Below are 15,128 nucleotides of genomic sequence, written 5' to 3' on the forward strand. Positions count from 1 at the left end.
TTAACTACTTTTCATTTGAAACAGTGAAGCTGTTGAAGTTTAATGGTAATAGTTGAAAGTCTTTCCATATATGATGTTAAATGAGACAGAAACTGTCAGGTGTTTTCTCTCTTGTTGCTGTAGAGGAGAATTCAGTCTTCTTATACACACCAAAGGTCAATGTCCTGTTCTTCTGATGACATGATGTGAAAACCATGCAGCACTTACAGCTGTATGTTTCCAATAAGTGACGTCTTTAGTTCACTGCTAGCTACTGATTGAAGTGCATCAGATGATTAGTTTCAAAGTTGAGCAACGCATTAACTTGAAATTTTTGGTGAAATTGAACAAAACAGCAGCCGAATCTTTTCACACATTGTACGGGGAACACTGCACGTCATGTGCCACACCTCCTATGCACTGAGTGTATTTTAACTACAGTTTAAAACTGATTTTATTCTAATAGATTTAATATCTTCTCTAATCACAGACTTTCTGGCTGTGGACTCTCAGAGGCTCACTGTGAAGTTGTGGCCTCAGCTCTGAAGTCCAACCCCTCCCATCTGACAGAACTGGACCTGAGTGGAAACAAAATGAAGAATTCAGTGGTGAAGCTGGTGTCTGTTGGACTGGAGAGTCCAAACTGTAGACTGGACCATCTGAGGTCAGTTGTAGTTCTTGAGCTGTTGTAGTTCTTGTATATATTCAATTCAGATCTTTGAAGTTTCAGTTTTTTGTTGATTTGTACATTTTTGAGATTTTTATGTGAGGATTTAAAAAATCAGCTCGAGAACAGAAAGGACTCTCTGTTGTAATTACCACAGAAATTAGAAGGTGAGACTGTTCTTTTTCTCTCGCAGTTTTTTCTGAATTGCCAAAACACTAAACCACATTTTGTAAACTAAACTGTCAACTGCCAAAATAACTTCATGAAATCAATCACACAGTCAGCAACTGTTCATCTCTCTCATCTCACTCTAAACACATTCTCATTCACAAAACACATTTTTCAGTGTGGTGCACTTTGACCCAGAATGACACACTCAGGCCCCAAAAGTTAATAATTGTCAATAAACAAGATATAAGTCATTTCAATTACAAGTGGCATGTGTGAGTTACATTGTGATTTCAACGATAAAGTGCAACATCAGAAGAGGAAGAGGAGTTCATGTCAGAGGTGGTGGACAAGGAGGAAGAGGACGAGGATAAGGAAGACCAAGAACAAGAGCTATAATTTCAGATGAAATTAGAGCAACCATCATTGACGTTCTGGTTCATGGCATGACTATAAGAGAAGCAAGACAACAAGTGCAAGCAAATTTAAACAAGTTCTTAGTGGCCTCCATCGTCAGGACATTCAGAGAAGAAAACTGGTTCCATGATTGTTGGAAAATCATAGTAATAGTCAATGGATGCTGCATGCCATGATACAGGAGTGGAATCTTTTCAAGGCTGGATTCGAAACAACCATTCACACTCAACATTCACACCTACTTGCAATTTAGAGTCACCAATTAACCTGACTTGCATGTCTTTGGACTGTGGGAGGAAGCTGGAGTACCCGGAAAGAGGGTCGATAAGTGTCTACCTGCTCAGCTACAAAATACAGGGTTGGGGTTAGTTAAGAAAGATGTGCAAAAAATAAAATAACAAACAGACTTTTAGTCCAACGTGTCTGATCGGATATTGATCCTCTAGTTAGAGACTTGACTGAGGTCAGCAGCATGTTATGAATCTGTTGACATGAACAGGTGTATGAATGTTGTGCTGACATTTGGATGATGTCTGTAGAAGGCTGACATTATGATGATCCACAATAACAGAAGGACAAAGTCACTCTACTCATTTTAGAGAAAACATCATTGATGAGGACAGATCTGATTATCAATGATTTGATCTGCATCTTTTATTCTTTATTCAGGTTGAGGGACTGCAGTTTGTCTGAGATCAGCTGTTCTTCTCTGGCCTTAGCTTTGAAGTCCAACCCCTCCCATCTCAGAGATCTGGAGCTGGGTAACAATGAGCTGCAGGATTCAGGAGTGAAGGAGCTGTGTGGTTTTCTGCAGAGTCCAGACTGTAGACTGGAGACTCTGAGGTCAGACTCCATATTTTATTTCTGTGCTGAGATGAATCTGATGTGAAAGTTGTGTTGACTCTAACCTGCAGACATCAGACTCATATTATACTGATCCACACTGAGGATCTTAATGGTAAAGTCAGTTTTCTTCTTCTGTGGTTTAGTCCAGTGACTGTTTCTCTTCAAATTTCACCTCATGAGTTTTTAAATAACAACAAAAACACATTGAATCTGTCAGACAATAACAAATCTATAATCAGTAGCTGATGGTTCCAACACTTTTCTAAGGCTCTGTAATGTTTGTACTGACTGAAATATTCAGAATAACAAGTTCTGTTTCTGTTTGTTTCAACACTGTAAAGAAGTTTTAGCAGGTTAAATATCTGAACTCAGTTCAGCAGGTTTTTTTGTCTCTGTCGTTCCATAAACCAGTTAATTTGATATATATTTCTATAAATGTGTTGACATTTCTCCAAAGTTCAGTCTGACATGTTTGTTCTCTTTGAAAACTTAAGGATCTTTAGTTGAATCTCAGATAAATGTGTCTGCACAGCCTGAGTTTGTATAGATGGAGCCTGTGGTGGAGCTGCAGAGTTTAAGAGCTGAAGTCACTACGTCTTTATTGAAGCAGCAGCATGTTGTCATTAATATTAATGAGAGCTGTTTTTCCCTTTGTGTCTCTGACTGTTTTTAACCTGCATCCTGTTGGTTCAGGTGTTTGGAGTTTCCAGTTTCTAAACTTGTTCATTCTAAACCTTCTTCAGCTCTGAACAGATGATGAAACACTGAATGGTTTCAAGCAGGAACTTTGTCTCCTAAACTCACATCTTTTATTCTTTATTCAGGTTGTGGAACTGCAGTTTGTCAAAGATCAGCTGTTCTTCTCTGGTCTCAGCTCTGAAGTCCAACCCCTCCCATCTGAGAGAACTGGACCTGAGCTACAACAACCTGCAGGATTCAGGAGTGAAGAAGTTGTGTGGTTTTCTGCAGAGTCCAGACTGTAGACTGGAGACTCTGGGGTCAGTTCACTGTCTGTTACTGTTGGAGATCTTAGATCTTTAATCCACAACTGAACCTCATTTATCTTCACACAGAACTTGAATCCATTCATTTAGAATGAATGACATGTTAAACAGTGGTTGTTCCATATTGTCAGTTGTTCTGATCTCACACTGAGAATTATTCCTTCAGGTTCAGTTCATTTCAGTCAGTTGTCATGAATAATGTCTGTTCACTTCAATCAAACCTTCACAACTCACACACTGGTATTTCTCCCAGTCAGAGGACTAATGTTTTCTAAATACACTGTAGAAAATGTCCAGTGGTCGTTGGTCAAAGACAATTTTTATCACAACAACAGACAGAAGATCCTCACAGCTGATATTTGGACATTATTAGATTTTTCAGTTGATTTCAGTGACCTGTCAGGATGAATGTCTGTTTGATCAAATTGCGTGTGTTTGTTTTGATCTTTAACACAAGTGTGAAAATTGTTGTATTTTTTCATTCAGTTGAATTTTCTTGTTAAATGTGTGTGTAAAATGTTTTATTCTTTATTCAGGTTGATGAACTGCAGTTTGTCAGAGATCAGCTGTTCTTCTCTGGTCTCAGCTCTGAAGTCCAACCCCTCCCATCTGAGAGAACTGGACCTGAGCTACAACAAGCTGCAGGGTTCAGGAGTGAAGGAGCTGTGTGGTTTTCTGCAGAGTCCAGACTGTAGACTGAAGACTCTGAGGTCAGTAGTTGGAGTCAGTCCATGCTGCTTCCATCAGTATTGTCCTAAACACAGTTAGTATCAGAGCAAAGATCCAGTGTTTCCTGTAAAGCTGGGACCTTGTCAGTGGCTGCTTTCCTCAGTGAAGCTGTGAGAGGAGAATGGTGACAGGCTTCAGGATTGGACAGAAAGACAGAGAGACAGAGAACAGTCAAACACTGATTGACCTCCTCTCTGCTCTGTCTCTCTCTCTCTGCAGCTGGAAGTGAGGATGAGCTGTGTCCTGATGATCCAGATGTTGAAGCAGCAGCAGCAGCAGCTTGTGTGTAGAGAGGCTCTGACTGGACCATGTTACTGGGAGGTAGAGTGGAGAGGAGAGCTTCATCCAGCAGTGACTGACAGAGGAATCAGAAGAAGTGGAGATGACTCTCAGTGCTGCAGTCTGAACTGATCTGAGAACAGCTCCACTGTCAGACACAGAGTCCAGTCCACCATCATCCCTGTGTGTTCCTCTGGATCTGACAGAGCATCATCAGTGTGTCTGGACTTCAACTTGATAACGTTGAGCTGAAGTTAATCTCAAGCTTCAGCAGTGTTACACAAATCAAGTCATTCTCTTCCACAGTTCCAGTCTGTTTGTGTTGCTCTCAACAGTTTCCTGGCTGAGCTTCACAAAGAGGGAATTTCATTCTGAAATCACTTGAACTTTGGACCATTAGTTGAACTCAGACTGTTGAAGCCTCATGTTCTCTTCAGCTCAACTTCACACTGTATTATTGTACAGGAGGAACATGTTGTTTTTATCCTCCATCTCTTCCATTAACGTTGTGTTAAATCTTCATCTGTCCATTATAATGGTGAGTCAACAAGTATCATGGATTTCATTCGTCACTAACTAACTGCACTTTAAATCACTTTATGTTGAATAATGTGTTTTTATATTTACCTTCTGTTTCTTTACTAACTAATCTTTGGTGTTGAGTTCTGGTGTTTTTATAGCAGAATATTATTACATTTATATTTACTCATTTGACAGATGCTTTTATCCAAAGTGACTTATAAGTGAAGGACAACACCAAAGCTTCAGTGCAGATTCTCTGACTATAAATGGAGGATCTGTCTGATCTTTATACTGTAAAACACTAAAAAACACAGTTACTATGAAAAGAAGAAAAGGTTGATGTGCTGTTTTTTGGTATTTAGTCATAACAACCTCCTCCAATCAGAGGTGGAGTGCAGCCTGAGAGGTAAAACCCAGGACTGAAAAAGTCCCCAAATCACTGGCTGCTGCTTGTAAAGGTTGTTGCTGCAGATGTACAGTAGTAAAGCCAAACCCAGGTGAGTGTGTCACCATTTGAATCAGCTCCTCTCTCATGTCATCAGCTGCACAGTCAGAGGACACTGCAGAGAGGTTTTAGTGAGGAAATGACAGTGACAGTCATTGAAATGGTCTGCAGCTCTGTACTTCTGTCATCAACACTCTGCTTCTTTGTTCACTGACGTTGGATGTGACATGATGTTAAAAATAAAGTGTAGATTTCATATCTGAGCCTGACAGATTTGATTTGATCTCACAGTCAGAAACACTTTGTTTGAAACTTCAGCTGCTGAAAACGTTTCCAGGTTGTAGTTGAGATATTTCCTACAGTCACCTGAAGGCAGCACAGGGTCAGTATGAACCATGCATGTAGAGAGAAGCTGATCAGAGGTCAGTGCTGGTTTGAGTTCAGGAAAGAACAACACTGAATGTTTCTGTGCTGTAACATGAAAACATGGTTTCAGTCTTTTCACCTGAGTTTTGTTGCTCCAGGTTCAAAGTGTTGAAATGAAGCAGCTGCTGATTCAGATACCTGAGCTGTTGTGTTGTATCTTCCTGATCCAGGACAGACTGCTCACCTGGACTGTTTCATTCCTCCTGTATCACCTGTGTTATATATCAGCCTGATGTAGAAACTGTCTGTATCCACCCGGTAGAACATGTGTGTTAGAACAGCACAGTTATACAGTCAATATGGAGGATTTACTCTCAGAGATTTGACAGGAATCAACAGATATTAAGGAGGTATTTTCCCTCCGAAGCAGCAGGTGGCGCTAAAGTCTCCGACACGCTGGTGACGCGGCGGAAGTGACGTAATTTTCGCGGGAAATGCAGACGGCTTCTCTCGGTGTCCTCGGTGTCTCTGTAACGTCTTCGTCCTTCACGATCCTGGTTCTGAATCGAGGCAGATAAACGGCGCAGATCGGCTTCAGTCCGGGACCAGAGTCTGTGTTTCAGTGTTTCTTCTCCTGAGTTGAATCTGACAGAGAAGAAACAGGATGAAGTATTTCACCAGACTGAGAGTCAGGAGAGTCTACAAGTGGCGTGGAGAGCCTTTAAGTTTCAACAGGAAGTTAAAAACCTGTGAATACAGGTGAGGACGACTCTTCTGTCTCCACAGCTTTGACTGTTCATCACATTTCATGCTTTTATTTTGTAAAGTCTTTTCCAAAGAGATACACATCAGTTGAATAAAGAAAACATCTTGGATACAAATAAACTCAGTTTGACATCTTTGGTCACAGATCTTGGGGGAGGACTCAGTCTGTTAGTGTGTTTGTGTTTCTGTGTGATTTCAGCCCCGCTCCTTGACTCTGGATGTGAAGCTGTCCTGGGACTCTAAGCCTTTTCTGTGGTGGAATCTGAACCTGCTCCGCCCGGAGTCCGCAAGAAGCTGGAGCTGAGCAGTGAGTGTTTAAAAACACACAGGAGGTGTTTTCACTGATCCACAGTCGACTCAGGTGTGTGTTTGTTTCCTCGTCCCGTCAGGTCCAGAGAAGATGACCCGAGAGGACATCCTGAGCCAGCTGCTGGACCAGGAGCTGGAGTCGGACGTGGCGTTGGCTCAGAGGCTGTCGTTGTCTCATCCTCGGGCCCTGCCCCTCACCCACAGCCTCACCCCCCTCAGGAAGGGCTCCGTCTGCCTGAAGCCCTCCACCGTCCTCCTCAACAAACTGTCTCCCTCAGAGACCGAGAGTCGAGACGAGTCCAGCAGGTCAGAGTCGACTCTCACACAGTCCTCATCATTCTCAGTTAAGAGCTTCATTACATCACCAGTTTATAAAGTAGTGACAGTAAGTCTAACCCAGCAGTCCTGTAGTATCTCCTCCCTTCATGAAGCTCATAAAAAACCTTTTATTGAATCTTTTTTTTTTTTTTCAAGTGTTGATCACATTTCATGGTCAGTTTGCAGGCTGTTTTTAAGGATGCTGTTTAACTGTGCTGTGTTAAACTTAGAGGTAGATACTATAACCTTTTAATATCTTGCTATGCTATGATTTCATATACTATGACATTTTTAATGACCTTTTTATGACATCTTGACTTTTTATATTCTGATATTTTTGTAACTTTTCATGACAGCATACAATGACATTTTTAACATTTTGGTGACTTTTGATGACTGTACTCTGCAGGTGTAGAATTAAACTTGAAAGAAAGAGTTGACTTTGTGTTTTATCCAACAGAAACTGTCTGTGACTTAATATACTGGGACATTTTTTTGATATTTTTGATACCTTACTATACTATGACATTTTGTATACATTATGCCTTACTATTTTACTGTACTTATTACTGTACTGTATTGATGCATTGCTATACTGCAATTTTTAAAATATTTTTGTTGCCTTACTATAATATGATATTTTTATTACATTTTGATACCTCACTATACTGTGACATTTTTCAACTTTTTTATGCCTTACTATACTATGATTTTTTTATATTTTATCACTCACTATACTATGGCATTATGACATTTTTTTTGCAACTTTTTTATCACTTACTATACTGACATTACTTCTGACATTTTTGATGACTACTTCATTGGTTACTATTTTTTCATGACTTACTACACTGTGACATTTTTGATGCCATACTGTACTATTTTCATGACATTTTTTATACCTCACTATGACATTTTATTTCAAGCTTTGATGCCTTGCATTGTGACATTTTTGATACCTCACTATACTATTGCATTTTTTGTCATTTTCATTACATTTTTGATGCCTTATTATACTATGACATTTTATTTACATCTTCATGACATTTTTGATGCCTTTACTAATTATGGCATTATTTTGGCTTTTTTTAAGTTATCTTTTACTTACTATACAGATATTATTTATTTATTTATTTTTGATGACTTACTGTAAGTGACATTTTTGATGCCTTATTATAGAATGACATTTTCATGACAGCTTTTATACCTTACTATACTATGATATTTTTGACAAAAAAAGATAGAATAAATAAACAAATCTCAACATAACGTTTCAGTAAGTATTCAATTCAGGTATCTTTAATCATTGCTGCACTGCAAATGTAATTAATTAAAAATGTCTAATTATTTTTGGTGGCACACTCTAGCCTCCATAAACTACTGCAGTACATTCAGAGATAAAACACATCACAGTCTTGTATCACTGGCCACCAGATACTGTTAAAGTCTATACATTCATTTCTTCATATACATCATCCATTAACAGAATATTACAGTGTGAACATGTATATGCAAACTCATAGACAGTGAATTAAAACACACAGCTGTAGCAATAAACAATAGTTCTGCCCTTCTTCTTGTCGTCTTGTAAGAGACTTTATTTTAAACCAGAGCCCTGAGTCATCACGCTGCATTCAGTTCACCTGGGAAAAACCAAATCATTTCACAGTTAAAAGGAACAAGAAAGAAAAATTCTCAATCCGTGTCAGTTTTAGTACTCTGATATGATGGATGTACATTTGTATTAGAAGACTTATTCTTGTGATAAACATGAAAATTGAGTAGAAACTATAACACACACACAGTTTGAGGGATGCAAAGATTCGAAATGTATTGGTCAACTGACAGAAAATACACAAGCAACTATTTTGATAATTAATAGTTTAAGTTATATTTTTTAAACTACTCTCTGTTCTTTAGTCATACATCTGGTTTAGTTGCAGCACTCAGATTCAGCATGGCTCACAGCTGCAGTTTAAACCCCTTAAAGCAGGGTAGCAGTGTTGATCATCTGAGTGACCGTGGTTTATTAGCTCAGATTTACAGTTTTTCCCCCTGGAAGTGAATGCAACATTATTGTAACCACTCACACGAAAGAAAACGAATGCCTCTGAAACATCTCTCAGTTTCTGTCCATCCTAACAGAATTCTCTTTGATCAAACAGTGTGGTTAAGAATGCTAGGCCTTGCCATGGTTACTTTAATATCTCTGATGCATGGAAAAGATGGAGAGGCGTTGTCTTGAGTTTCCTGTCGATCTGCAGTGGCAGTGACCTAGCTGAGGATTTTGTGGTAGGGATGAAGGGGGAGGGAGGAGGTGAATGCTCTGATGTCTGTGATAAGTGTGGCATCCTGGAGTGGTGGCGAGGAGGCCAACAGGAAGGTCATCTCACTGACTTCACCATAGGCTGAGGAGGGAGGGTTGTCAGGGCTCTCTGGGCTGCAGGTGACACTCTGATCTGGTGGGTCATTCTCCTCAACCCCGAAACCAACCACCTGGTCAGAGACAGCAAAACACACACATTTAAGGATAACATTTTTGAACTTGGACCTAATTTTCCCATGTTTTTGGGAAATTAAAATTAAATTTGTATCCTCTTGTCTTCCTTCATCCTGTACATTCGTAATCGTATTTCGTATTTCTATCTGTTTTGCAGTTGGGGCTTAAGAACCTCAGTGAGCATGCACTGATGGAGCTGATGGTGGTGAGTGTTGACATGTTTACTATCAATTCACCAACACTGCTGACAAAATACTATGATATAAACACAAATGTAGTATAAAGTATAATAAAGTATAAAATGTAGTAAGTAAAAAAAATATATGTATATAGGTATACAGAAATGTCATTCAAATGTTAATGTAGTAAGAAAAATACTATAAATATTATCGTATAGAAAAGTGTCAAAAATGGTCAAAAAATGTCATAGTATAGTATGACGTCAAAAACCATCAAAAAATATCAGATTATAGTAAGATGTAAAAAATGGTCAAAAAATGTCATATGGCGTCAAAAATGGTCAAAAAATGTCATAGTATAGTATGGTGTCAAAAACCATCCAAAAATGTCATAGTATAGTATGTTGTCAAAAACCATAAAAAAAATGTCATAGTATAGTAAGACGTCAAACATGGTCAAAAAATGTCATAGTATAGTAAGGCGTCAAAAATGGTCAAAAAATGTTATAGTATAGTAAGGCGTCAAAAATGTTCAAAAAATGTCATAGTATAGTATGGCGTCAAAAACCATCCAAAAATGTCATAGTATAGTATGGTGTCAAAAACGCTCAAAAAATGTCATAGTATAGTACGGCGTCAAAAACCATCAAAAAATGTCATAGTATAGTACGGCATCAAAAATGGTCAAAAAATGTCATAGTATAGTATGGTGTCAAAAATGGTCAAAAAATGTCATAGTATAGTATGGTGTCAAAAACCATCCAAAAATGTCATAGTATAGTATGTTGTCAAAAACCATAAAAAAAATGTCATAGTATAGTAAGACGTCAAACATGGTCAAAAAATGTCATAGTATAGTAAGGTGTCAAAAACCATCCAAAAATGTCATAGTATAGTAGGGTGTCAAAAATGGTCAAAAAATGTCATAGTATAGTATGGTATCAAAAACGCTCAAAAAATGTCATAGTATAGTAAGGCGTCAAAAACCATCAAAAAATGTCATAGTATAGTATGTTGTCAAAAACACTCAAAAAAATGTCATAGTATAGTAAGGCGTCGAACATGGTCAAAAAATGTCATGGTATAGTAAGGCGTCGAACATGGTCAAAAAATGTCATGGTATAGTATGGTGTCAAAAAGTGTCAAAAAATGTCATAGTATAGTATGTTGTCAAAAACACTCAAAAAAATGTCATAGTATAGTAAGGCGTCGAACATGGTCAAAAAATGTCATAGTATAGTATGTTGTCAAAAACACTCAAAAAAATGTCATAGTATAGTAAGGCGTCAAAAATGGTCAAAAAATGTTATAGTATAGTAAGGCGTCAAAAATGTTCAAAAAATGTCATAGTATAGTACGGCGTAAAAAACCATCAAAAAATGTCATAGTATAGTAGGGTGTCAAAAATGGTCAAAAAATGTCATAGTATAGTACGGCGTCAAAAACGCTCAAAAAATGTCATAGTATAGTACGGCGTCAAAAACCATCAAAAAATGTCATAGTATAGTATGGTGTCAAAAACCATCAAAAAATGTCATAGTATAGTATGGTGTCAAAAACACTCAAAAAATGTCATAGTATAGTACGGCGCCAAAAACCATCAAAAAATGTCATAGTATAGTAAGGCGTCGAACATGGTCAAAAAATGTCATAGTATAGTATGTTGTCAAAAACACTCAAAAAAATGTCATAGTATAGTAAGGCGTCAAAAATGGTCAAAAAATGTTATAGTATAGTAAGGCGTCAAAAATGTTCAAAAAATGTCATAGTATAGTACGGCGTAAAAAACCATCAAAAAATGTCATAGTATAGTAGGGTGTCAAAAATGGTCAAAAAATGTCATAGTATAGTACGGCGTCAAAAACGCTCAAAAAATGTCATAGTATAGTACGGCGTCAAAAACCATCAAAAAATGTCATAGTATAGTATGGTGTCAAAAACCATCAAAAAATGTCATAGTATAGTATGGTGTCAAAAACACTCAAAAAATGTCATAGTATAGTACGGCGCCAAAAACCATCAAAAAATGTCATAGTATAGTACGGCGCCAAAAACCATCAAAAAATGTCATAGTATAGCAAAGCATCAAAAAACTGTCAAAAAATGTCATGCTATAGTATGCCATAAAAATCTGTCCATTTTTTCTATATAATATGAACAAATTATTACAAAGAAATCACAAAATTTAAGTTTCAGGACTTTGAAACTTTGGGCAGTTTCTGTAATTAACATGTTCTGTCTCTGCAGGAGGATGAGGACAACGACTGCATTACCTGAGGTGGACGGCAAATGTGGTTAAATTTTACAAAAGTTTTTTAGAGATTTTTAAGTCTTTAATAAACCCATCTTTATGTGTGCTTATCACTACAGTAAATGTGGGGTGAGAGAATTACACAAAGTGTATTCAAGGGGTCAAACATGTCATTGTTATCTCTGCTGTGGTTTGTGAAATGTCTAGAGCAAGATCAATAAAGTTTTGTAGCTTAACTTTTGAATTGAGTGTCTCTGTTTTCACATTAACTCATTTTCTCTAATGAAGAAATGCCAACTATTCTCTATTTGTGGCTTGCAATTAATACGTATAATTGAGACTAACCATACTCCAAGTGGCTGAAAACTGTAACCCTATCCCTAACCCTAGTGGCTAAATGCCACAACCCTAACTCTAGCTGCTAAAATCTGTAACCGTAACTGTAACATCTGGCTACCAGTGGCTAAAGTCAGTAACCTTAACCCTACAAGTGGCTAAAAGCTGCAACCCTAGCTGCATAAGTTCATAACCCTAACCCTAGTGCCTAAACACTGCAACCCTAACCCTACAAGTGACTAAAAGCCACAACCCTAACCCTAGCTTCTACAATGTAACCCTAACCCTAGCTTCTACAAGCTGCAACCCTAACCCTAGCTGCTTAAATCCATAACCCTAACCCTAGCTTCTGAAATCTGTAACCCTAATCCTAGCTGCTTAAGCCCATAACCCTAACCCTACCTTCTAAAATTTGTAACCCTAACCCTAGCTTCTGAAATTTGTAACCCTAGCTGCTTAAATCCATAACCCTAACCCTAGCTTCTGAAATTTGTAACCCTAACCCTAGCTGCTTAAGCCCATAACCCTAACCCTACCTTCTAAAATTTGTAACCCTAACCCTACCTTCTAAAATCTGTAGCCCTAACCCTAGCTGCTTAAATCCATAACCCTAACCCTAGCATCTAAAATCTGTAACCCTAACCCTAGCTGCTTAATCCAATAACCCTAACCCTAGCATCTAAAATCTGTAACCCTAACCCTAGCTGCTTAAGCCTATAACCCTAACCCTACCTTCTAAAATTTGTAACCCTAACCCTAGCTTCTACAATCTGTAACCCTAACCCTAGCTGCTTAAATCCATAACCCTAACCCTAGCTTCTGAAATTTGTAACCCTAACCCTAGCTACTTAAATCCATAACCCTAACCCTAGCTTCTGAAATCTGTAACCCTAACAATAGCTTCTGAAATTTGTAACCCTAACCCTACCTTCTAAAATTTGTAACCCTAACCCTAGCTTCTAAAATCTGTAGCCCTAACCCTAGCTGCTTAAATCCATAACCCTAACCCTAGCATCTAAAATCTGTAACCCTAACCCTAGCTGCTTAATCCAATAACCCTAACCCTAGCATCTAAAATCTGTAACCCTAACCCTAGCTGCTTAAGCCTATAACCCTAACCCTACCTTCTAAAATTTGTAACCCTAACCCTAGCTTCTAAAATCTGTAGCCCTAACCCTAGCTGCTTAAATCCATAACCCTAACCCTAGCATCTAAAATCTGTAACCCTAACCCTAGCTGCTTAATCCAATAACCCTAACCCTAGCATCTAAAATCTGTAACCCTAACCCTAGCTGCTTAAGCCTATAACCCTAACCCTACTTTCTAAAATTTGTAACCCTAACCCTAGCTTCTACAATCTGTAACCCTAACCCTAGCTGCTTAAATCCATAACCCTAACCCTAGCTTCTGAAATCTGTAACCCTAACCCTAGCTGCTTAAATCCATAACCCTAACCCTAGCTTCTGAAATTTGTAACCCTAACCCTAGCTGCTTAAGCCCATAACTGTAACCCTAGCATCTAAAATCTATAACCCTAACCCTAGCTGCTTAAGCCCATAACTGTAACCCTAGCTTCTAAAATCTGTAACCCTAACCCTAGCGGCAAAAAGCCACAACTGTAATCCTAACTCCTGGCTACAAGTGGCCTTTGGCTAAAAATAATCACTCTCATAGCATATTAATCAGACAAAATATTCAGTGATCAGAAGTATTTATTTCATTAAGGGTATGATAATCCTTTATTAATCCCACAGCAGAGAAATCCAATCTTGCAGCAGCAAAAATAGATAAAGGTATAGTATACACAACACAAGTTATAAAACAAAATAATGTAAAAATGTTATTAACAAAAAGAACACCAAAAATGTCATAGTATAATAAGGCGTCAAAAATGGTCAAAAAATGTCATAGTATAGTATGGCGTCAAAAATGGTCAAAAAATGTCATAGTATAGTATGGTGTCGAAAACGGTCAAAAAATGTCATAGTATAGTAGGGTGTCAAAAACGGTCAAAAAATGTTATAGTAAAGTAAGGCGTCAAAAACCATCCAAAAATGTCATAGTAGAGTATGGTGTCAAAAACGGTCAAAAAATGTCATAGTATAATAAGGCGTCAAAAATGGTCAAAAAATGTCATAGTATAGTATGGTGTCAAAAACTGTAAAAAAATGTCATAGTATAGTAGGGTGTCGAAAACGGTCAAAAAATGTTATAGTAAAGTAAGGCGTCAAAAAACATCCAAAAATGTCATAGTATAGTATGGTGTCAAAAATAGTCAAAAAATGTCATAGTATAGTATGGTATCAAAAACCATCCAAAAATGTCATCGTATAATAAGGCATCAACAATGGTCAAAAAATGTCATAGTATAGTATGGTGTCAAAAATGGTCAAAAAATGTCATAGTATAGTATGGTGTCGAAAACGGTCAAAAAATGTTATAGTAAAGTAAGGCGTCAAAAACCATCCAAAAATGTCATAGTAGAGTATGGTGTCAAAAACGGTCAAAAAATGTCATAGTATAATAAGGCGTCAAAAATGGTCAAAAAATGTCATAGTATAGTATGGTGTCAAAAACTGTAAAAAAATGTCATAGTATAGTATGGTGTCAAAAACGGTCAAAAAATGTCATAGTATAGTAGGGTGTCAAAAAATGTTATAGTAAAGTAAGGCGTCAAAAATGGTCAAAAAATGTCATAGTATGGTATGGTGTCAAAAACCATCCAAAAATGTCATCGTATAATAAGGCATCAACAATGGTCAAAAAATGTCATAGTATAGTAGGGTGTCAAAAACGGTCAAAAAATGTCATAGTATAGTATGGTGTCAAAAATGGTCAAAAAATGTCATAGTATAGTATGGTGTCGAAAACAGTCAAAAAATGTTGTAGTAAAGTAAGGCGTCAAAAAACCATCCAAAAATGTCATAGTAGAGTATGGTGTCAAAAACGGTCAAAAAATGTCATAGTATAATAAGGCGTCAAAAATGGTCAAAAAATGCATAGTAGTATGGTGTCAAAAACAAAAAATGTCATAGTATAGTATGGTGT

The 15,128-nt window shown here is 37.6% G+C and overlaps 2 protein-coding genes and 1 long non-coding RNA gene across 52 annotated transcripts in view; 2 read left to right on the top strand and 1 right to left on the bottom strand.

Moving 5' to 3' along the window:
* The window catches only part of LOC108883390 (uncharacterized), a 42,676-nt gene extending 37,364 nt beyond the window's left edge, over nucleotides 1–5,312 (top strand). For 44 of the 50 annotated variants that reach the window (XM_051077404.1, XM_051077402.1, XM_051077405.1 and 41 more), the window contains 5 exons: nucleotides 470–643; nucleotides 1,901–2,074; nucleotides 2,902–3,075; nucleotides 3,618–3,791; nucleotides 4,030–5,312. In XM_051077404.1, the coding sequence (XP_050933361.1) occupies nucleotides 470–643; nucleotides 1,901–2,074; nucleotides 2,902–3,075; nucleotides 3,618–3,791; nucleotides 4,030–4,039 (706 nt within the window). In that variant the 3' untranslated portion in view covers nucleotides 4,040–5,312. The remainder of the gene's footprint in view (nucleotides 1–469; nucleotides 644–1,900; nucleotides 2,075–2,901; nucleotides 3,076–3,617; nucleotides 3,792–4,029) is intronic. The other 6 variants (XM_051077411.1, XM_051077409.1, XM_051077413.1 and 3 more) reach the window with 6 other exon arrangements.
* Nucleotides 5,313–8,091: 2,779 nt separating this feature from the next.
* Nucleotides 8,092–15,128, bottom strand: part of LOC108883383 (nardilysin) — a 24,175-nt gene continuing 17,138 nt past the window's right edge. The window contains exon 31 of the mRNA XM_018676451.2: nucleotides 8,092–9,310. Coding sequence (XP_018531967.1) covers nucleotides 9,089–9,310 — 222 coding nt within the window. The 3' untranslated portion in view covers nucleotides 8,092–9,088. The remainder of the gene's footprint in view (nucleotides 9,311–15,128) is intronic.
* On the top strand, nucleotides 9,906–14,950 carry LOC127143501 (uncharacterized). Its single transcript, XR_007814975.1, has 3 exons — nucleotides 9,906–10,431; nucleotides 13,963–14,076; nucleotides 14,305–14,950. It is a non-coding gene; the product is annotated as an uncharacterized LOC127143501 (long non-coding RNA).

Source organism: Lates calcarifer, linkage group LG17, assembly GCF_001640805.2.
Source record: "Lates calcarifer isolate ASB-BC8 linkage group LG17, TLL_Latcal_v3, whole genome shotgun sequence".
Taxonomy (NCBI): Eukaryota; Metazoa; Chordata; class Actinopteri; family Centropomidae; genus Lates; species Lates calcarifer.